Below are 24,228 nucleotides of genomic sequence, written 5' to 3'. Positions count from 1 at the left end.
AAGGTAGGAGGAGGAAGGAGTGTCAGGCCTATTCACCACCTTCAGTTATTTATAAAAATCATAAAGGCGGGATTTAAAAAGTCTAAAAATAGCTTTTTATCCCTCCTTAAAAGAAAAAAAGACGTGCCAACTCTTCTTGGCTTATTCCAGATTAGGCCACGAGATTACCATAGGATTACTGTTCCTTCTTAAAGGCAGTTAAACAAATTAGTTCAGGAAGCGAGGGAGAAACAGATAATCAAAGTAGTTAATTTGCAGAATGAAAACAAAACAATAAGGAGAATCCAGACTTCATTCAGCCTTACGAACATGGCTTTTTCCCCACCCCGATTGTGCTAGTATTGTAGCCGCCACGATAATCGTGGCTTAATGACCGTATCAGGAAAAGCTGAGATAGAGGTCATTAAGCAAGGGGATCATGAGTGTCTCACACGTAACTATCATCGGAATGAGTGACTGCAACGGCCAGGCTCCATTCCAGTTGCAACTTGAGGATGACCTGCGGCCAACCTTGGCTCATGTCAAAACCGAGCTGCTTCGACTTTAATCATTACTTAGATGCGGGAACCATCTAAGAACTGCGGCACGCTGCAATGTGAGAAGCCACAAGCATTCAGGAGATCAGGAAGTGCCTGCTTTGATTTCCAGGCCTGCTATAAAGAGATGCTGCCTCATCTGTAGAGATGACGTCCCGAGCTAATCCTTACGCAACCTCAGCTTTCGTGCCTCTTTTACCTTTTCCCAGCCCGTAATATGCGCTGCGTGTCGCAGGCAATCGTTTTGCGCTGCAAAACTGCCTTCCAAGAGGAATTTGGTGGCTAGGGAAAACCGGTGGTGGGATTCCAGTAATTTAACAACTGGTTCTCCACCCTAATGATTTCTTCCAACAACCAGTTTGTCAAACTGCTCAGAAAGTTAGCTACCGGTTCTCCCGAACTGGTGCGCACTGGCTGAATACCACCACTGGGGAAAACGCGTTTAATAGATTGCAAGCTGGCCCTTAATTCAGTATTGCTTTAAATCCTCAGTAACTTTCATGAGGAATTATTTCAAATCCATGCTATGCTGCTGCCACCTTGTGGCCGATTCCCAGTTTGACTACGGAGGCCATTTCTACTTCAAAAGCTTCTCTTTATTGCCTTCGTAATTGAGGACGTTTCGTGACAGGATAGGCAAAAGCAAGGGTGAAATGCTACCGGATAGGACCGGTTCGAGTGAACCGGTAGTAATAAATGCTACCAGTTCAGAGGAATCGGTATTTCCAACGATCAGCTGTGCAGCGGGATTTGTATTAAATCAAATGGCACAGTTGTTCCCTTCCTCTCGCTGTTCTACTTATCTTCTTAAGCCTCCTTTTTCAGCGCTGCGCAGTAGCGCTTGCAGTGTGCCTGCGCACAAAGTGCGTGTTTGGCATCCATCGCGCATGCATTATTATTATTATTATTATTATTATTTATTATTATTAATTAGATTTCTATACCGCCCTTCTCCCGAAGGACTCAGCCAAAATAAAAACAAACAATACAATATGCAATTAAAACAAGAATTAAAAAACTTATTACACAATTGGCCTAAGACTTTAAAACATTTAAAATTCTAAAAACCCATTAAAATTCATAATATAAAGTTAAAAACCAACAAAATTTAAGCCAGCCCCACGCGAATAAATAAATGTGTTTTCAATTCGCGGCGGAAGGTCCGAAGGTCAGGTATTTGGCGTAAACCAGGGGGAAGTTCGTTCCAGAGGGTAGGAGCCCCCACAGAGAAGGATCTTCCCCTGGGGGCCGCCAGCCGACATTGTTTGGCGGGACGGCATCCTGAGAAGTCTCTCTCTGTGTGAGCGTACGGGTCGGTGGGAGGCATGAGGTAACAGTAGGCGGTCCCGTAAGTACCTGGTAGCAGACCTCGGAGGATTTCACCTTTATACAGGTTGAGCTGTCGATCAACCTGTATAAAGTCAGTGCTGTCTCCTTCAGAGAAGTCCAATGATTTGGCGTTGATGAGCCCATCTGGAACTGTCAATATGTGTGGTACACTTTTACAGAATGGCTGCCACAAGGGTTTCGTTCTGCCAGGTCTCAAAATGTTTGCCACGGTGGGTTTCAGTTTAATTCCCCACCTGAGCGTTTTTCAGGTCTGTAGGATAGCAGCGCTCAACCTTCTTTAACCTGTGCCTCTAACTACAGGTAGGATGTTAATGGTGGAGCTGAAGTTTGCAATTTCTAACCTGGGTTGAGCAAGGTTGGAGAACATCTGCACACCAGTGGTGGTATTCAATTGTTCTATCCGGTTCGTGCGAACCGGTAGTGCCAGGTGTGGGAGACTCCGCCCACCCACCTGGACGTCATCACATCCTGTTTTTGACGTTCTGCGAATGCCCGCTCGCATTTGCGAACCGGTAGCGAAGGTAAGTGTATACCATCCCTGCTACACACCCTATGGAAAAGCAGAATATGAAGCAAACAGGAGCAGAAGGAAGCAAATTTTGGAGCTGAAGAGAACATACCAGAGTTTGTGTCTTCATCTGATGTTTGCTGCAGCACCTCTACGGGCTTTGGGTTCAAATCTGAGGGAGATTCTTCATCACCCTCTCTTTCTGGACCTTCGCAGGACATGGACTCCAGGAACCTCTCCTGCTTCTGAATAAAGGACTCCATTCTTGCCAAGGAGAGGACTTCAGAGGCCTAAACGAAGAGGAGGATGGGAACAAAATGGGAAAAGGTTTCTTTCTGCTAACTTATTGGAAGCATTCCTTCATTTCTCAGATTGAAGACAGACTTACGTTCGTGCCCTCCCTGAAAGAATACAAAATCTTCTCTGGTGTTCCGACCACATTTAGCATTTTGCCAGACGTAAATTTCAGCTTCGACCTGTGAAAAAGAGAGGCAGGAAAACACAGTATTTATTCATTCATTTAATCCGGCATTTCTCTGAGGAGCTACATCACTCCCGTGGATACGTTGCTTCCAATGGCTGGCTGCTCGACAACAATTCTGTGATTATCAGCAGCTGCAAAACAACAATAACAACAACAACAACCCATGTCAATAGTTATAACTTTGTCAACAAGTGAGAGAAAACGCACAATGTTGTGGCTTCTCCAATTCTTTCCAAACCTGTTTACAAGAAGTTGCTATAGGAGGCATCTGTATTTTCTTCTGGCTAACTTAATAATAGGTTGTGTTGAATTTATGTTTTACCAACAAAGAAATAAAGGGAGATTAGTATAGATCTATTTCAAGCGATTTAGCAATTATCAGCTAGTCATACCCTTCTGGGATTTGAACCTGGACTACTTGCATATTAAAGGTAAAGGTTCCCCTTGCACCTATGTGCTAGTGTTCCCAACTCTAGGGGGTGGTGCTCATCTCCGTTTCAAAGCTGAAGAGCCAGCACTGCCCGAAGATGTTTCTGTGGTCATGTGGCTGGCATAACTAAAGGCCAAAGGCGCACGGAATGATGTTACCTTCCCACCAAGTTAGCTTCCAAAGCTTGGATTCATTGAATGCGTTTACCAAAAATGAAAATATTGCAGAATGTACAGCCTCGTTACATCACTAAGCTCTTTGCAGCCAACAAGCCCAGTGTTTAGAATTAGAATTAGGAATAGAATAGAATAGAATAGAATAGAATAGAATAGAATAGAATAGAATAGAATAAGAATTAGAATTAGAATTAGAATTAGAATTAGAATTAGAATTAGAATTAGAATAGAATTAGAATTAGGAATAGAAATAGAAATTAGAATTAGGAATAGAATAGAAGTAGAATTAGGAGTAGAAATTAGAATTAGAATTAGAATTAGAATTAGAATAGAATAGAATGTAGTGTAGTGTAGTGTAGTGTGTTGAGTTGAGGAGAAGAGAAGAGAAGAGAAGAGAAGAGAAGAGAAGAGAAGAGAAGAGAAGAGAAGGAATGGAATGGAATGGAATAAAATAGAGTAAAAATTAGAATTAGAACTAGGAATAGAATAGAATAGAATAGAATAGAATAGAATAGAATTAGAATTAGAATTAGAATTAGAATTAGAATTAGAATTAGAATTAGGAATGGAATGGAATGGAATGGCATGGAATAGAATAGAATAGAATAGAATAGAATAGAAGACTTGGAAGGGACCTTGGAGGTCTTGTAGTCCAGCCCTCTGCTCAAGCAGGAGAACCTATAGTAATTCAGACAAGTGACTGTCCAATCTCTTCTTAAAAACCTCCATTAATGGAGCACCCATGTTTTCTGGAGGTTAGCTGTTCCACTGGTAAATTGTCCTAGCATATGGTTTATTTGTATTTTTGAAAACTTGTGTAGTTCCTACAAACAAAGAGATCTCAACAGCTAACCCGCTTTCCAACCATTCAAACAAACGATTTGCAGGCTTATTTCTGTTCCTGTTCCAGCTGTACCCGATCGTTTGGGGGGAAGCACCCTTCCTATGGACCATTTTAAAGTAAAACCCTGAGCAGGAAGCAAATCGAAAAGAATCCACTGGGACCCTAAACCACGTTCACAGAATCAAACCCGAACCACGATTTGCAAACATCCTCTCTCTTAATATTTGATGGGATTACTTAGACAAAGCAAAAGCGGTCTGTTCACCGCTTAGGAATGTCACGTCCAGCCAAGATTTTAAAAATACAATGATCTTCTAACCTCCATTCGATCACTTTACTGAAATCAGATCTCTTTCGGGAGGGGTGGGGTGGGGGGAGAAATATAGATAAGAATCCGAACATTACAATTCTTTCAGGGGCAGCAAAAGTTTAGTAGTCAACTCAATGATGCCAACACCGTTAGCAATAACCACCGCTAAAGACCCAGAATAATTAAACAGCTATTTCTGAAGGACCATATGAAATACCGTTATTTGTTGGAATATAAGACGCACCTTAGTTTTTGGGGAGGAAAATAGGGGGGGAAAAAATTCTGTCTTCCAGGTATTCATCTGGCTAGCGTCCTTAGCCTGATCAGCTTCAGCGTATTAGTTCACTGGTTTTGAGTGCCCGTGCCAGGGGTGAAATTCACTTACCTTTGCTACTGGTTTGCAAATGTGAGTGTATGCACCTCCTGCACGCACGCGCAGAGCCTTCTCCACGTGCGCAGAGGGTCAAGAATGGGACGTGATGACGTCCGGGCAGGTGGACGGAGCCTACCACCGCTACCAAATCGCACAATCCGGATAGAACCGGCAGAATTTCACTGCTATACTCACACGCGGCTGGTTGAGGCTTAAAAACAGCTTCTAAAGCACAGCTGATCGTCAGAGAGAGAAGCAATGAGAAAAGCAGGCAAAGCGCGGAAGATCGCTTCACTCGCTAGCGCCTGGTTAGGGCTGAAAAAAAAGCTTCGAAAGCACAGCTGATCGTCGGAGGGAGCTCCAGTGAAGCTCGGAAGGGATAAGAGTAGGCAGCAGCTGTTCCGGGTAGCCATTTTGGACACCACGCGTCGCATTTTAAGCCTCCAAGCGTGATGTGTTTTTGGCCGGCGATTGGCAGCAATGTGCTTTGGCGATCCCCGCAGCCTTGAAGGGATCTCAAACGGAGCGTTTGGAGGCTGAAAACGCAACACACAGCACCCAAAAATGCAAGCCGTTGTCTGTGGCAATCTCTGCAGCCAGGAAGAGGACAAACGGAGGCCGAAGGATGGGGGCCGCAGGGTGGGCGGGGCTACATTTGGTGTATAAGACACACCCCAATTTTCAGCCTCTTTTAGGTGGGGGGGGAAGTATACAGTATTTCTCCCCTATCTTTTTTTTAACAGATGTTCTTTTAACAGATTAACAGAGTTGGAAGGGACATTGTGGGTCATCTAGTCCAACCCCCTGCCCAAGCAGGAGACCCTACATCTGCCTCCACCTAGGATCGAACTCACAACCTCCTGATTGTGAGGCAAGAAATCCACCTCTAATTTCTGAAAAAAATACCAGCAGAACTAGACTCTTGTTCAAGACATGAACTTGCACAGATTAACTTTTGCAGGTCGTGGAGAATTTATTCCCTAAGTGAACCAGTAAAGATATTCATGGCAGTTATGACTTCAGGCTGCAGAAAGGAGTTGCTACTATGGATTTATACATTTGAGCTCAACGGGAAGAGTCTTACTTATTGGATTTCTTTCCATCCGTTGGCTGTTTCCCATCCACTTCGGTCTCACTGAGTTCTTCTGTAGGACTTTGTGGCTCAGGTCTGGGAAATGCCGTTTTTAAGGTATCCACAATGGCATTCATTACAATCTGCAATAAAAAGGAAATATCCACTGACATAAATGACAATATAGAAGTGGTGCGGTGTAGCCTAGAGGTAGAGCTCTCGCTTCACAATCAGGAGGCTGTGAGTTCGATCCCAAGTAGGGGCAGATATTTCTCTCTCTAAGCACATTGAGAATTTATCTGCTGAACGAAACTCCGCACTGACAACAAGAAGGGCATCTGGCCAGTAAAACACTCTGCTAGCTCCATTCAGCTGCCCAGACTCCACCCCGCAAGGGATTATGGGGTCGTTAAATGATGATGATAAAAGACAATATAGGACGGTAGTCCTCAACCTACGACCACAATTGAGCCCCAAATTTGTTCATTGTTAAATTAACAAAATTGTTAAAATTCACTTAGCATTTTAGGAGTTTTATTGCCAGTGGTTAAGTGAATAACTGCAGTTGTTAGGTTAGCAACATGGTTAACCTGGCTTCCCCATTGACTTTGCTAGTTAGAAGGTCAAGAAAGGGGATAGACGCTGCGACCGTCATAAATATGCAACCCTCAGTTGCCTCGTGTCTGAAACAGTCGTGAGTCACTTTTTTCAGTGCCGTTGTTAACTCTGAACGGTCACTAAACAGCACTAGCAATAGCCTTATATACTACTTTACAGTGCTTTACAGCCCTCTCTAGAATAGAATAGAATAGAATTTTATTGGCCAAGTGTGATTGGACACACAAGGAATTTGTCTTGGTGCATACGCTCTGTGTACATAAAAGAAAAGATACCTTCATCAAGGTACAACATTTACAACACAATTGATGGTCAATATATCAATATAAATCATAAGGATTGCCAGCAACAAGTTATAGTCATACAGTCATAAGTGGAAAGAGATTGGTGATGGGAACTATGAGACGATTAATAGTAGTGCAGATTCAGTAAATAGTCTGACAGTGTTGAGGGAATTATTTGTTTAGCAGAGTGATGGCCTTCGGGAAAAAACTGTCCTTGTGTCTAGTTGTTCTGGTGTGCAGTGCTCTATAGCATTGTTTTGAGGGTAGGAGTTGAAACACTTTATGTCCAGGATGCGAGGGATCTGCAAATATTTTCACGGCCCTCTTCTTGATTCGTGCAGTATACAGGTCCTCAATGGAAGGCAGGTTGGTAGCAATTATTTTTTCTGCAGTTCTAATTATCCTCTGAAGTCTGTGTTTTTCTTGTTGGGTTGCAGAACCGAACCAGACAGTTATAGAGGTGCAAATGACAGACTCAATAATTCCTCTGTAGAATAAACGGTTTTTCTAAACGGTTTTTACAGAGTCAGCATATTTCTCGCAACAATCTGGGTCCTCATTTTACCCACTTCAGAAGGATGGAAGGCTGAGTCAACCTTGAGCCGGTCAAGATCAAACTTCCGGGGGGCCGGGGTCACTTGTCGAGACTCTGTTTTCGGCTGCAACAGCTCCTGCAGCCCTCTGCCAGCGAAAATGGACCTTGGGGAGACTGTGCTTGGCCAGCGTCAGCTCCGTTTTCAGCCACGATAGCCTCCTGCAGCCCTCTGCCAGTGAAAACGGAACTTCCTGAGCTCCGTTTTCGCTGGCAGAACAGTGCAGAGGACGTCATGGCCAAAAACGGAACCCAGGAGGGCTGTGTGCGGCCCTCCCGAACTCCGTTTTCACTGGCAGAGACACTGCAGGCTGATCCTTCATTTTTTCCAGAGCGGCCCCATGGGCCAGATCTATGCACCCCGTGGGCCAGATATGGCTGTGAGGCCTTGAGTTTGACCTATACCCTTGATGTATAGGAATGCTGTGTTAGGCCTGGAAGCCATCTTTTGCATTGGGCCTTCCGGCCTGCCAAATTTACTACTGTGGGAAACTGGGAGCGGGGATTGTATGGAGCCGGGGTGATATGTAGTCATAACAACATTCCTTTCTCAGAGAGTCAAGGACATCTTGTCCTATACCTGGACGGATGAAATTGGGAGGCATCTCCAGTTGGGACGATGCTTTGATTGGACCGTGTGATGGACATGTGGGTGCTGGGCAGGGACTTGAATTTTCCTTTGGGTGGGGAAAACCCGGAAGCTTTCAGATTCAGGTTGTCCCAGATGTGCCAATATGACATCTCTAATAAAATGGAACTTTGAGGAAACTCAAGCCTCAAAGTTTTCTTTCGTTGGGAGTGTTACTTGGAACCCTGACATGTTGTTGACAACATCTAACGCATTACCTTATCAATCCTGGAGACCACAAATGGCTTTTTGACGAAGGCAATCCTTGCGTCCGTGTTCAAGGCGAGGAATTCTTGCATTTCTTCACTATTGGTGATCTCAGGAATTGCGCACAGTTGCTGCAACAGGCAAGGAGAGAAGCAGTGAAGCCAAGAAACATTCCCACCAGAGGCTTAGGGGAGGGGTTGGGTCATCATTAAGAGCAGAGCGCTGTATTCAACATTTTGAGGCGAGGGGATGGATTGCTGAATTGGACAAGGGAGGGAGGATCCCACCTGCTATTCCTTTTATTTTTATGACCTATTGGGCATTTTTACGCGAGTTTTTAAAAATGACGATAAAACTAGGCCAGATTTAGAGTGCAAGTACTGCAGGCTACTTCTGCTGACTGCCGACTGCCAGCAGTTTGGCAGATCGAATCTCACCAGGCTCAAGGTTGACTCGGCCTTCCATCCTTCTGAGGTGGGTAAAATGAGGACCCAGATTGTCGGGGGCAAGAGGCTGACTCTGTAAATCACTTAGAGAGGGCTGTAAAAGCACTGTAAAACAGTATGTAAGTCTAACAGTATGTAGCTCTCTACATGGGGCTCCCCTTGAACTACATAACAGTATGTAGCTCTCTACATGGGGCTCCCCTTGAAGAGCACCAGGAGGCTCCAGCTAGTCCAGAATGCGGCTGCGCGGGTGATAGAGGGAGCACAGCGTTGCTCTCATATAACACCCATCCTGCGCGGCCTGCACTGGCTGCCGGTAGCCTTCCGGGCGCATTTCAAGGTGCTGGTTACCACCTTTAAAGCGCTCCATGGCTTAGGACCGGGCTATTTACGAGACCACCTTCTGCCGCCGACAGCCTCCCAACGACCTGTGCGCTCCCACAGAGCGAGCCTCCTCAGGGTGCCGTCGACCAAACAATGTAGGTTGGCGGCCCCCAGGGGGAGAGCCTTCTCTGTGGCAGCACCGGCCCTTTGGAACGAGCTACCTCCGGGGCTACGCCAACTCCCCGACCTCCGGGCCTTCAAACGTGAACTGAAGACCTTATTATTTCATCGCGCGGGACTAGCTTAAGAAACATTTTAGCGAAATTTTAATGGGTTTTAAATCGGTCTTTGACCGTTTTAGTGATTCGGCCATGAAATATTTGTTTTTAATTGTTTTTTAATATTGTTATTTATTATAGAATAGAATTTTTATTGGCCAAGTGTGATTGGACACACAAGGAATTTGTCTTGGTGCATATGCTCTCAGTGTACATAAAAGAAAAGATACGTTCATCAAGGTACAACATTTACAACACAATTGATGGTCAATATATCAATATAAATCATAAGGATTGCCAGAAATAGAAATTCTATTCTATTCTATTCTATTCTATTCTATTCTATTCTATTCTATTCTATTCTATTCTATTCTATTCTTTATTATATTTATATTTGTATTGGTGTGTGTATTTTAATATGGCTGTAAACCGCCCTGAGTCCTTCGGGAGATGGTGCGGTATAGAAATGTAATTATAAAAATAAATAAATAAATAAATAAATAAATAAATAAATAAGTGCTATTGCTAAATGCTAAAGAAGGAAGGGAGAAAGTGGGAAGGGAGGGAGGGAGGCCCAGGGTGGCGCAGTGGTGAGACTGCAATACTGTAGGTTATTTCTACTGCCTGCCGGCTGCCTGCAGTTCGAGTCTCACTGGCTCAAGGTTGACTCAGCCTTCCATCCTTCCGAGGTGGGTAAAATGAGGACCCAGATTGTTGGGGCCAATATGCTGACTCTGTAAACCCCTTAGAGAGGGCTGTAAAAGCACTGTGAAGCAGTATGTAAGTCTAAGTGCTATTGCTATTGCTAAATGAGTAGCAGGAAGAAATCCTGACCTTCAAGAACGATTCCAAGAGACTTTTTCTGGCTTCAACTTTCTCTGTGTCCATGTTTCCAAACGGAAGATCCGGAAATAGCTTTTTGGGACCTTTTATGTCTGTCGTGGGTTTTTTTAAAACAAACAAACAAACAAACAAACAAACAAGAGTAATTTTATTGCAACGTTAATCATACTAGCTTATCACTCATGAGTAACATATTGAGAGGTTTTCAAACGGTTTGCAATAAAACCCAGCATCTTTCAGTCAGTTTTTGCATCACGCTAGGTCAGAGGGTTTCTCAAATTTGGCAACTTGAAAAGATGTGGACTTCAACTCCCAGAATTTCCCTGGCTGGCTGGGGAATTCTGGGAGTTCAAGTCCGCACGTCTTCAAGCTGCTAAGGTTGACAAACCTTGTGCTAGGCCGTAATATGATTTGTTGTATGAGAGGTGGTTTTCTGCTGTCTATGTTCTATTAATTTGACCCACGTGAGTTGTAAATCACGTCCAGAGGATTTGTGAGCAGAGTGGATAAAAACCGATGATTTTTTTTCAAAAAAATCATTTTTTAAAAAATTTAAATCAGATTTTATTTTTATCATGTTTATTCTCATAAAATGCTTTTGGCGTACAAAAAAAAAATCTATCTAAAGATAGTTTTCTATTGAAGACACATTCATAATTTAGTTTAATCAGCATGAAATGGAGCTTAGTGATGTAACACGAGGTTGTATATTCTGCAAGTTTGGGGAAACTCATTCAATGAATCCAAGCTCTGCAAGCCGAGATAACGTGCACTGCATCGATGCATTCGCACCAATTTCACAGTAACCGTGAGATCAATCATAAAACGAAGTGTAGGAATATTCCTTTATCCCCTTGTTTTGCAAATCTATGTACGCGACAAACTCTATGATTGTTTGAAGAGAAAGGCATCTGTACCACCAGGCTCTAAGTGTGAGGAGGAAGGGCAAGCGGTAAAAATGAAAGTGAAACCTTTTAAGCAGCTTATAAATATAATATTAAAGAGCACCTGTCATTTCAGATCCATCATGGCAGCGCCTGTTAGCGGGCATCCATTCACTTACTGCCTGCCACATCACTCACTTTGTTGTGTCACTGCCACATCACCAGTCGTCCCTTTAAAGCAGTGGTTCTCAACCTTTATAGTGCTGCGACCCCTTTAATACAATTCCCCACGATATGGCGACCCCAACCGTAAAATTATTTTCGTTTTGAATTTATCGCGCCTGAAGCCGTATTGGCTAGCGATCTGAACTGCTTGCGATTGCCTTGAGGACGGAGGCATTAAAGCGGAGACTCCTCCCCTATTAAGGTTATCGCGCCTGAAGCCTGATTAGGCTAGCGATTGGGAGTGATTGCAGCTGGCTCAAGAGGGAGACATCAGAGCAAAGATTTCTCTCTTTTTTAATTCATCGCGCCTGAAGCCGAATTCGGCTAGCGATTTGAAGAGCCTGCAGCTGGCTTGTGGAGTCAACCATTCTTAGACTCGCAAGTATACTTCCCATATTTCCGATGGTCTTAGGCGACCCCTGGCAAATTGTCATTCAACTCCCAACGGGGTCGTGACCCACAGGTTGAGAACCGCTGCTTTAAAGTGACTGGGACTGTCGGTGAGTCAACAGCGGGTCAGAGAAGGATGTGGGGCAGAGATGACAGTTGCTCTTTAAAAATTATGTTTTAAATTAAGTTGATTTAAACCAAGCCTTTCTACTAGTGATTTAAATCGGGGCTCTCCAACCTTGGTCCCTTTAAGACTTGTGGACTTCAACTCCCAGAGTCCCTCAGCCAGCAAAGCTGGGAGTTGAAGTCCACAAGTCTTAAAGGGAGCAAGGTTGGAGACCCCTGATTTAAATCACAATTTAAATCTTGATTTAAATCAAATCCACTCTGGCTGTGAGAACCTGGCCAATTAGGCCAAATGTCAGAAACGGGGACACGGCGTAGCACATCATGAGAGAAAAGTCAACATTATAGGCAGTCCTCGATTTACAACAGTTTGTTTAGTGATCGTTCGAAGTTACGACGTCAGTGGAAAAAAAAATCATTATTTACAACCCTTTCAGCATCCCCGCGGTCATGCGGGGTTTAAAATCCAGATGTCTGGCAACTGACTCATATTTATGACGGTTGCAGCGTCCTGGGATCAGGTGATCTCATTTTGAGACCTTCTGACAAGCCGAGTCAATGAGGAAGCCAAGATTCACTTAACAGCCATGTGACTAACTTAAGAACGGCAACGATTCGCTTAAGAGATATGGCAAGAAAGGTCGTAAAAGAGGGAAAACTCACCTAAATGTCTCGCTTAGCGACAAAAAGTTGGGCTTAATTGTGGTCATAAATCGAGGACTACCTGTACTGGATTAAGTGCCGCAGAGAACTGTGCTTCGAACTAAAACAGAGCTTGTGAAAAGAGATTATGGGTCAGGCACAGAGCTAGTCAAACTATGCCTTTATCTGCTTTTATTTCACTTTTCTGGCAATAAGTTTGTTCCTCAAAGCTGTCTATGCCATGGACAATATATCCAGAGATTTTACAAATAGTTCATTTAATCTGTCGTCCCCTACTTAACCATAATGTGTGTCACAATATAAATCATGTGTATTTTAATACACATTTTATATGTTGTTTTATGCACCCTGTTGCATTTGCTACGCCATACGGAATAAATAAATAATCAACCATAATTGCCAGCGGAGAGAAAAGGGGAAGAAAAAAACCCCCTCACGAATGCCCACATTCTACATCAGAGGTCTTCAACCTTGGCAACTTTTAAGATTTGTGGACTTCAACTCCCAGAATTCCTCAGCTTTGCTGGCTGAGGAATTCTGGGAGTTGTAGTTCACAAGTCTTAAAGTTGCCACGATTGGAGACCCCTGTTCTACATTAACTTAATTAACTCCCACTTTGCCTATAACAAGATTCCACAGAAAAGAAAATTCAAGGACTAACTTTTTATGAATTTCCGTAGATCTGGTTTCTCTTCCAGCCGGGTTTGCAGATTCAAGAACTCGCGGTATCTTCGGTTCACTGTATGGTATGCGACTTGCTGGAGGCTGTTAGTGCTGTCACTGTCTAATGTTGTCTCATACTATGGGGGCAAGAAGAAGAAGAAAAATACCACCATCAGTGAGGAAAAAGCTGACTTGTTTGCCAAACTAAACCATGAATAACGGTCTAAAGCTTGTCTTGACTTCAAGAGATGGTCTGACTCTGTTGGCAATTCGGAACGATCAATGAAAAGTAACGATGAAAAGTAACATGGTTGGTTGAAAGGAAGAAGAATGGAATGAGAAGAAGGGAGGCAAGGAAGGAAGGAAGGAAGGAAGGAAGGAAGGAAGGAAGGAAGATGGGAATGAGAAGGAGGGAGGGAGGAGATGGGAAGAGAAGGAGGGAGACACGGAAGGAAGGAAGAAAGGAAGGAAGGAGAAGGAGGAAGGAGATGGGAAGGAGGAGGGGGGGGGAAGGAGAGGGGAAGGAGAAGGAAGGGTGGGAAGGAAGATGGGACTGAGAAGGAGGGAGGGAGGGAGGAGATGGGAATGAGAAGAATGGAGGCAGGGAAGAAAGAAAGGAAGGAAGGAGAAGAAGGAAGGAGATGGGGATGAGAAGGAGGGAGGGAGGGAGATGGGAAGGAGAAGGAGGGAGGAAGGAAAGAAGATGGGAAGGAGAAGGAGGGAGGGAGGGAGATGGGAAGGAGAAGGAGGGAGGGAGGGAGGAAGGGAGGGAGGAAGGAGGCATGGATTACCTTCACAGTGTACAAGGTGTAAGGATGGAACCCTGTTCCACTGTGCTCTCGAGCCGTGATTGTTCCTGTAATACGCAGGTTCTGGATGACGACAGGACCATCAGGACTGAGTGGCTCAAAGCTGAAAGTGCCCATTGGGGCAGTGGGGGAGGAAGAAAGCAAGCTGGGCAGCTGGGCCAGATCCTGAGGGCTGTTTGCCAAGCTCCCCGGTGGCTCCAACTCTTTCCCCAAGTAGGATGGCCTTCTCAAGAAGATCTTCTCTGGGTCCTCCAGAAGATCAGTCAAGGAAGCGAAGGTGTCTTCAGCCACGGGCTCTATGTGGATGTCAGGACACGGCCCGAGGGAGGTGGCCTGCAGGTTGGCTTCAGAGGGGAAGCCCTCAGCAATATCCTCCGCACCCCTGTCTTTCTCTCCCAAGCTGTCTTCTGGATACACGTCAAGAGGCCCTTCCAAATCAAGGAGGGAGCTAGCAAAGAGTTCTTCTGCAGACACGACGATCAAGGAGCCGGAGTCTTTCCCCGCATCAGACATGGGAGACTCGACTTCCAAGTCTCCACTGGGGAAGAAGGACCCAAGGCTACCTGGGTGAAGCAGGGGCGCAGCCATGCTCCCGTCATCCTTCTCATTCACGGGAGTGCTCAGCGCTCGGTCAACGGGCTCCTTCCCCTCTATCAGGAAGTCCTCCAAGCTATCTACTACGTTCCTGTGGAAAGCTTCGGAATCCCTCCGTAGGGTTTTATCGCCCTCGATAGCCATTTCCGGCTGAAGGTCTGGAGGCAATACACCCATCATCACGGGTTGGCTTGAGGAGGCGGCCAATTCTTCCGGGGAAGTCTCCGCGATCTTGGCAGTGCTGGCGGCCTTCCTGGAGCAAAGGTCAATCAACAGCTGGTTGAGCCAGTCGGGGTCCGCCATTTTGTTGATCATGGGCATCAACACGTTGCAAGTCACCAGCTCCACTACCACAAAGCGCCCAGTCCTGCTTTCCAGATGGGGCTCGGGCACCAAGACCCGTAGCAGCAAGTCCACCACGCGCCTGGTATATTCCGCTTGATGCGTAGGACTCTGAAGAGCCAAATGAGGTTCTGAGAATTCACAGTAGGCTTGCCACAGTCTACTGGCCTCTTCAGAAGGTTCTCCGTGGTTTTCCGCCTCCTTCCATTGCTCCTGGACCTTCTTGTAGGCCTGAAGGTGGCACCCGGCCAGGAGGAGCACCTTTCGGGTCAAGGCCTTCTTGTCTACCAGTTGCATCCTCTTCTGGAGCTCCAAAGCCAACCCCATCATGGCTTTCTCCACCTCCTTCTCAAAGTTCTGCTCGCGGCTTACCCCCCGGTACCAAGACGAGACGAAATCCCGAATGATCTTTTGGATAATATTCCGGATCTCTTCCTCCAACTCCTTCTCCGACTCGGGATTTGGAGGGCAGCCTTCCAGGGGAAGAAACCTCTCCAGGTGAATTCTGTGGTTGGTGCCAACCACCACCTGAGAGCCCAACCAAGCCCCCAGTAAGGCCAGCAACCCCGATAAGATGCAGAGCAACCAGACGTTGACCAGTAAGTGGACCACCAGCAACCAGCCCACCAGAGCCCCTAAGGCCATCATCTTCCTACTGCCGGCCAGGTCGCCTAGGCCCACACCTTGTTCCGGCATCCTCAGCATCTTTGGTCCCTAACCTTAATGACCGCTCTCTCGTGCTTTTGAACTAAATCACAGGGCTGCTCCCCATAGGTGGGAGTTTGCACGCAGGGATGCGCTGCTAAAACATCCCATCCAGTTCTCTCGCTCTACAAGGGGGGGGGGGGCTCTTCGGTTTGCACGCCGGGGTTGGGTTCTTCTTGCACCGTGCAATTTTGCAAGGGCTGGGTTCAAATCCACCGCCACCAGCTAGCTCCCTACACCAGGCTGCCTTGGCAATCGCAGGCCAAAAACCAAAAGGCCAAAAAAATGCACAGGAAAAACCAAAGGCCCGGGAGGGGGTGGAGTCGTTCCAGGCCACTCTCAGCACTTTGCAAATCCTTCTCGAGTTTTGTTTTTGGTTTGTTTTGGGAAGGCAGCGATGCAAAAAAAAAAAAATGCAAAATGCAAAAAAATAATAATAATAATAATAATAATAGTAATAATAAAAGCCGGGGGAGGGAAGGAGGGGAATTCAGCAAAAAAATAAAATAAAAAATAAAATAAATTTTAAATTAAAAAGTCGACTCGCCGAGCGGCTCAACTCGGCGTCCCGTTTGCAAAGCGAGGAGAAGGAAAGTGTGTGGGGGGGGGAGTTTGAGGCTTTGGTGACGTTTGCAGCCGCTCCTCCCACGCGCGTGGGGCTGCCCCCCCCCCCGCCGCTCGCGCTGCGTCATCGCATTCCCGGGTCTCTGTCTCGCGCGCATGCGCACGCAGGGTCCTGCAAAAAAAGCTCTTCTTTTGCAATCTCCGGCTGGGCTCTTTTTTTTTGCAAACCTGCCGCATTTTTGGGAGGGTTTTTTTTTGCTGGAGCTTTGCAAAGCTTTTTTTTTTTTTTTGCCTTCGCCTGGCCGGCCCCTTTCCCCGGTTGCTAAAGAGCTACCAAGAGGGAAGCGTAACCCGGGCGCGTCGGGGAATGGCAGTGCCATCTGGCGATCGAGGCTCCGAGCCGCCGAAGGAGCCCAGGGCCGCCGCGGCGTTGGGCTTGTGATGCTCCCGCCGCTGTTCTGGGTTTCTTCGGCCTTCTGAGCTCCTAAAAAAAAAAAAGGGTGGGGGGAATGAGATTTTAACGTTCAACCCAAAGAGGCAAGTTGACTTTCTTGGGTTGGTTGTTTTTTTTCTTTTCTTTCTCCTTTTAAAACGTTTCGCTTTCTCCTGCAGGAAGCTTCTTCAGTTCTGAGAAGCGTCTTGGATGAGAAGAGAATAAAGAGATAGAATTGGAGTGGAATGGAATAGAATAGGATAGAATAGAATAGAATAGAATAGAATAAACATAGATAGAATAGAATAAATATTGGAGAATAAAATAGATTAAATAGATAATAGAATAGAATAGAATAGAATAGAATAGACAGAGATAGGATAGGATAGGATAGGATAGGATAGGATAGGATAGGATAGGATAGGATAGGATAGGATAGAATAAATATTGGCGAATAGAATAGAATAAACAGATAGAATAGAATAGAATAAATATTGGCGAATAAAGTAGAATAAACAGATTAGACTAGAATAAATAGAGATAGAATAGAATAGATATTGGAGAATAGAATAGGATAAACAGAGAATAGAATAAACAATAGAATAGAATAGAATAGAATAGAATAGAATAGAATAAATATTGGAGAATAAAATAAACAGACAGAATAGAATAGAATAGAATAGAATAGATATTGAAGAATAGAATGGAATGGAATAGAATAGAATAAACTTTCTGCTCATGTTCTGCTGAAATTGGTTTTATTTTTTAATTTTATTTATTTATTTGTTGAGTACGTATTAGTTAATATATATATAAGTATAAGCCTGAATTGAATACATAAAATGAATACAATTAAAGGGTACATTAGGACAGGGACGGTAGGCACACTGGTGCTCTTATGCACACCCCTTACAGACCTCTTAGGAATGGGGTCAGGTCAACAGTAGCCAGTCTAAGGTTAAAATTTGGGGGGTTTGGGGAAGAAACCACAGAGTCAGGTAGTGCATTCCAGGCATTGACCATTCTGTTGCTGAAGTCATATATTCTGCAATTGAGTTTCGTGCAGTTTACCTTAAGTTTGTCACTATTGTGTGCTCGTGTATTGTTGCGGTTGGAGCTGAAGTAGTCATTGACAGGTAGGACGTTATAGCAGATGATTTTATGAGCTATGCTTAGGTCATACCGAAGGTGGCATAGTTTTAAATTTTCTACGCCCAAAATTGGGAATCTGGTGGCATAAGGTATTTTGTTGCAAGCGGAGGAGTGGAGGACTCTTCTTGTGAAATATTTCTGGACACATTCAATTGTATTAATGTCCGATAAGCAGTGCGGGTTCCAGAGCTGTATTCGAAAATTGGTCTAGCAAATGTTTTGTATGCTCTGGTTAGTAGTGTAATACTACCAGAGAAGAAGCTACGCAAAATTAGGTTTACAACTCTTAATGCCTTTTTGGTGATGTTGTTACAGTGGACTTTTCAACTGTTTCAACTCCTACCCTCAAAACGACGCTATAGAGCACTGCACACCAGAACAACTTGACACAAGAACAATTTTTTCCCAAATGCCATCACTCTGCTAAACAAATAATTCCCTCAACACTGTCAAACTATTCACTAAGTCTTACTATTATTATTAGTCTTCTCATCTTTCCCATCACCCATGTCCTTCCACTTATGACTGTATGACTGTAACTTTGTTGCTTGTATCCTTACGATTTATATTGATATTGTTTCCTGATTGCTTATTTGTACTCTATGATTATCATTAAGTGTTGTAAGTGTTGTACCTTGATGAAGATATCTTTTGTTTTATGTACTCTGAGAGCATATGCACCAAGACAAATTCCTTGTGTGTCCAATCACACTTGGCCAATAAAAAATTCTATTCTATTCTATTCCATTCTATTCTATTCTATTCTATTCTTTTATGTACACTGAGAGCATATACACCAAGACAAATTCCTTGTGTGTCCAATCACACTTGGCCAATAAAAAAGTCTATTCTCTTCTGTTCTGTTCTGTTCTATTCTATTCTATTCTATTCTATTCTATTCTTTTATGTACACTGAGAGCATATACACCAAGACAAATTCCTTGTGTGTCCAATCACACTTGGCCAATAAAAAAGTCTATTCTGTTCTGTTCTGTTCTGTTCTGTTCTGTTCTATTCTATTCTATTCTATTCTATTCTATTCTATTCTATTCTATTCTATTTTTTTATGTACACTGAGAGCATATACACCAAGACAAATTCCTTGTGTGTCCAATCACACTTGGCCAATAAAAAATTCTATTCTATTCTGTTCTATTCTATTCTATTCTACTCTACTCTACTCTACTCTACTCTACTCTACTCTATTCTTTGGCACTTATATCATTCGATATGAGTACTCTGAGGTCCTTGACAGAATGAGGTTTCTCAGCAGTTCTGTTCCAGCAGATGTCCTGGTTATGAACAGGACTTTTAGGGGAATCCCAAGTTTTGCAGAAATACAGAAAAAAACTTTGAAATCCATCCCCATTTGATCATCAATTTAAAATACCTTCAAACATGGATTGAAACTGTCATCAAAGATGAAAGTTGGGAAGGTGGTAGCTAGAGCTTTAAATAGTTCACACTGTCATCTTTGTTTCTGTGGGTTCAACTTTAATCTACCTGGTTTGTCAACTATGGATCTCCATGTGTTATATGGGTGGTCCTCAGGCTTAACATTTTTATTGGGTTATAAAATAAAATAAGATACAAAATAGGAAAGTAAATAGGAAAACGGTGCGGGAGGAAGAGGGGGAAGAGGAGTGAGGGAGGATAAGAAAAGAAAAGAAAAAGAAACATTATTATTATTATTATTATTATTATTATTATTATTATTATTATTATTATTATTATTATTATTATTTTATTAGATTTATTAGACATTGACTTCCAACTCTCTCTGTTGCAGTAAAATAAGGCATTAGCCACGGTGGCACCGTGGTTAGAGTGCAGTACTGCAGGCTACTTCTGCTGACTGCCGGCTGCCTGCAATTTGGCAGTTTGAATCTCACCAGGCTCAAAGTTTACTCAGCCTTCCCTCCTTCCGAGGTGGATAAAATGAGGACCCAGATTGTTGAGGGCAATATGCTGACTCTGTAAACAGCTTAGAGAGGGCTGTAAGAGCACTCTGAAGCAGTAGATAAGTGCTATTGCTCTTCCTTTTCCCTTTCCTTCCTTCCTTCCTTCCTTCCTTCCATCCATCCATGGTGCAAACTGGTTAGAATGCAACATTTCAGGCTAACTGCCCTCTGCCAGGAGTTCAATCCTGACCGGCTCAAGGTTGACTCAGCCTTCCATCCTTCCGAGGTGGGTAAAATGAGGACCCAGATTGTTGAGGGCAATATGCTGACTCTGTAAATAGCTTAGAGAGGGCTGTAAGAGCACTCTGAAGCAGTAGATAAGTGCTATTGCTCTTCCTTTTCCCTTTCCTTCCTTCCTTCCTTCCTTCCTTCCATCCATCCATGGTGCAAACTGGTTAGAATGCAACATTTCAGGCTAACTGCCCTCTGCCAGGAGTTCAATCCTGACCGGCTCAAGGTTGACTCAGCCTTCCATCCTTCCAAGGTGGGTAAAATGAGGACCCAGATTGTTGGGGGCCATAGGCTGACTCTGTAAACTGCTTAGAGAGGGCTGTAGAAGCACTGTGAAGCGGTATATAAATCTAAGTGCTCTTCCTTCCTTCCTTCCTTCCCTTCATAGTGGTTAGAATGCAATATTGCAGGCTAATTCTGCCCACTGCCAGGAGTTCGATCTTGATTGGTTCAAGGTTGACTCAGCCTTCCATCCTTCCAAGGTGGCTAAAATGAGGACCCAGATGGTCGGGGGCAAGAGGCTGACCCTGTTAACCACTTAGAGAGGGCTGTAAAAGCCCTGTGAAGTGGTATATAAGTCTCAGTGCTATTGCTATTAACTTCAATTACAGCTTTTTTCTTTTTCCTAATAATATGAACAAGCCATTTCTGTAAAGATCTATCAATCTAACTGGTAAAACCCAAAATCAAAGTTTAATTCTTTTCCACTTCAAGCACAAAGTCCAGAAGCGGTCGCCATGTGGAAATAAAAGTATTTGTATTCTTTTCTTTAATTAAAATAATATGGGTAGTCCTCAGTGGGGTAACTGGATGATCCCACTCCCTCCTAGCACTGATGATGGTAGCTAGTTGGGTAGTGAAATTTCTGCAAGGAAGCAACCAAGCTCAGAGAGCACCAAAGACCCCAGAGTCTTTTTCTTTCTCCCCCTCCTTCTCCTCCCCCCTCCTCTTCCTCCTCCCTCCCTTCTCCTTCCACCCCACTCCCTTTTAACACTGAAGATATTACCTAGTTGGGCAATGAAACGTTTGCAAGCAAACAACCAAGCTCAGAGAATGCCAAAGATCCCCCCCCCAGTTCTACCCCAGCTACAAATATTCACTTCAGTTAACTCAGGATATGTTTCCTTTTTTTTTTCTGTGTGGCCTCCTTTCCAATTATTCTTCACTTTTTCAAGCTTGGATAAGGTCACTTCAAAACGTCCCACTTCAAAACGTGCTCTCCAGCATCTGGATGCCTCTCTCTATTTGAACGCCAGAAATAAAATCTCACTGTTCACATCACAACTTAAAGCTGACAAAACTCCCTTAAGGATCTCTAGTGATCTACCTGACCAGTAAAATTCCCAAGCGGGGACTTCTGCAGATCTCTTAGGGACCTTATTAAGAGCCTTCCTTTCTTCCTTTTTTTTTTTACAGTTATTAGCAGTGGTAGAAACACATTGTGCAATCTTATATGGAAATTCCCTTGCGTTTTATTTCCCGACAGGTGATGGTTAAACTGGGCATCATTCTCCAAAAAAGAAAATAAAAAAAGGAAGTGCCGTTCCCATAAGAGAGGATACTGTAGCAAGCCCAATAATAAGCACCCTTCTGAAAGTGATCTGTACATACATTTGGGAGTGAAAATTGAGATGCTGCTGGGGAAAAAAAAGGAAGAGGATTTTCTTTGCTGGTCCATAAAAGATTCCCCAGGTGTTTTCTTTTTTCATTTCATTTTTTAGGCTTGGTGGAACAGGTATTAAAGACGCAAGGTTTCTGCACGGTGGCATGCAGGGAGAGAGAAACGTGGCTGAAAACCCCAGGAAAAGGCTCGCGTCTGATAATGGAAGATCAGAGGTTTGTCTAGGTTTGCCTTCCCTTCCAAGGAAGGGCTTCCTGTTTTTTTATGTTAAGCTGTTGGATAGTTTGATTTTGACCTAGCGTGCTGGGTGAAGGGTAAGCCACAAGCTATAGATTGGGTAATGAAAACCCAGCCTATAATGTTTTAAGCAAATCATAGCATAATCCAGTGTAGATTAGCAGTTTTGAGTATTTAGAGAGTTTAACTGGGTGCATCTGGACTGAATAGACATTTGCAAATGTGATCTCTCTTTCTCTCTCTCTCTTTCTCTCCATCCATCCATCCATCATCTATCTATCTATTGGCAGGCTTGAAGGCCCACATTGGGGGTGTTACTTGGAATCCTGACATTTATCATCTATCCATCTATCTATAATCTGTCTGTCGGTCCATCCATATTATCTATCTATCCATCTACCTATCATCTATCCGTCTGTCTGTCTATCAGTCTGTCTGTCTAGCTATCTATCCATCTCTATCATCTATCCATCCATCTATCTATCATCTATCTATCTATCTATCTATCTATCTATCTATCTATCTATCTATCTATCTATCTATCGTCTGTCTGTCTATCTATCTATCTATCTAGATATATCCATCCTTCTGTCTGTCTGTCTAGCTATCTATCCAACTATTCCATCTCTATCATCTATCCATCCATCTATCATCTATCTGTCTGTCTGTCTGCCTGCCTGCCTGCCTATCCATCCATCCATCCATCCATCCATCCATCCATCCATCCATCCATCCATCCATCCATCCATCCATCCTATATCCATCCATCTATCATCTATCCATCAATCCATCTATTTATCATCTATCTATCTATCTATCTATCTATCTATCTATCTATCTATCCATCCATCCATCCATCCATCCATCCATCTATCTATTGTCTGCCTGCCTACCTGCCTATCTCTCTCTCTCTCTCTCTCTCTCTCTCTCTCTCTCTCTCTCTCTCTCTCTCTATCTATCTATCTATCTATCTATCTCTTGCCTTTATTATTTTTTATAAATAACTCAAGATGGTGAACATACCTAATGCTCCTTCCTTTACCTATTTTCTCCACAAGAATAGTTTTGTGAGAGGATTAGATTAAGAGAGACAGGCTCTCAAATCACCCAGCTGGCTTTTACTCCTAGAGCGGGACTAGGATTCACCATCTCCTGGTGACTGGCCCAAAGTCACCCAGCCACCTTTCTTGCCTAAGGTGGGACTAGAACTCACAGTCTCCTGGCTTCTATCCCGAGATGAGACGAGATGAGGTGGCATGGCTACAAACTACCTCCAGGTGTGTTAGCCACCTGCAGATCATCTCTTTGTTTTTCCACCTCTGTCTTAGAGTGAAAAATTAGAACCCATTTCATTTCCTTCCTCTGATCGGTAGAAGACCAAATCAATTCTAATTAAGGAAAGGACCAGCCTAGAACTAAGAATAAATTTCCTGATAGAACAATTAATCAGTAGAACGACTTTCCTCCAGAAGTTGTGGATGTGCCATCCCTGGAGGTTTTAAGAAGAAATTGGGACAGCTACTTGTCTGAAATGGGGTAGGACAAGGGTCAGCAACTCTGGAGCCAACATGTGGCTCTTTCACCCCTCTGCTGCGGTTCCCTGTCACTCAAAATATGCATCACAACCACCAATGTGCGACACGATTTATTGAGCTTTTCAACCCCCAGTAAGCCAACCATGGATAAATCCAAGAAAAGAAAAGTTTCAGAAGAAAACAGAAGGTTTAATTCAACTACATAGGCTAGTTTTGTGGCCGCTCAAGGAATAGTCAGGCACGGGAAGGGTTTTGTGGCTCCCGGTGTTTTCTTTTCTGTGGGAAACGGGTCCAAATGGCTCTTTGAGTGCTTAAGGTTGCAGACCTCTGGATCCTGTAGGATCTCCTGCTTGAGCAGTGGACTGGACTTAGAAGACCTCCAAGGTCCCTTTCAACTATGATATTCTGTTATTCTCTTCAATGTCTTTTAACAATCGCTTTCATTTCTTCAGTTGCCAACATTTGTTGGGTTTTAACAGCAGCATCACAAGAAGCTTGGCGGTGTCCGTGGTCAAACTCCTTTTTTTTCCTTTCCAGACAGGGTTAATGCTACTCACGTTGGGAGTGTGAAAATACCACTCACTCCTCTCCCAGTAGCATTTACTCTTACTGAAACTAGCCACTACAATGCCCAGCACTCTGAGCAGGGATCAGTTGGAGAAGCTGCGTTCAGTAAGTAACTGTGAGAGGGATCTTGGAGTCCTAGTGGACAACCATTTAGATATGAGCCAGCAGTGTGCAGCAGCTGCCAAAAAAGCCAACACAGTTCTGGGCTGCATAAACAGAGGGA

General features: G+C 43.9%; 1 protein-coding gene across 2 annotated transcripts in view; it reads right to left on the bottom strand.

Moving 5' to 3' along the window:
* The window catches only part of SNX19 (sorting nexin 19), a 64,376-nt gene extending 47,832 nt beyond the window's left edge, over positions 1-16,544 (bottom strand). Inside the window, exons 1-7 of one of the 2 annotated variants that reach the window (XR_009156491.1) lie at positions 14,046-16,544; positions 13,253-13,391; positions 10,295-10,395; positions 8,424-8,543; positions 6,096-6,226; positions 2,783-2,870; positions 2,507-2,684 (exon numbers count right to left, since the gene is read on the bottom strand). Coding sequence is in view for 1 of the 2 variants with exons in the window: in XM_058194534.1 (XP_058050517.1) it covers positions 2,507-2,684; positions 2,783-2,870; positions 6,096-6,226; positions 8,424-8,543; positions 10,295-10,395; positions 13,253-13,391; positions 14,046-15,704 (2,416 nt within the window). In the remaining variant the exon portion in view is untranslated. The remainder of the gene's footprint in view (positions 1-2,506; positions 2,685-2,782; positions 2,871-6,095; positions 6,227-8,423; positions 8,544-10,294; positions 10,396-13,252; positions 13,392-14,045) is intronic. The other variant, XM_058194534.1, reaches the window with a different exon arrangement.
* Between the last annotated feature and the right edge of the window lie 7,684 nt (positions 16,545-24,228).

This window comes from Ahaetulla prasina, chromosome 9, assembly GCF_028640845.1.
Source record: "Ahaetulla prasina isolate Xishuangbanna chromosome 9, ASM2864084v1, whole genome shotgun sequence".
NCBI lineage: Eukaryota > Metazoa > Chordata > Lepidosauria > Squamata > Colubridae > Ahaetulla > Ahaetulla prasina.
This window is presented reverse-complemented; position numbering and strand designations above follow the sequence as displayed.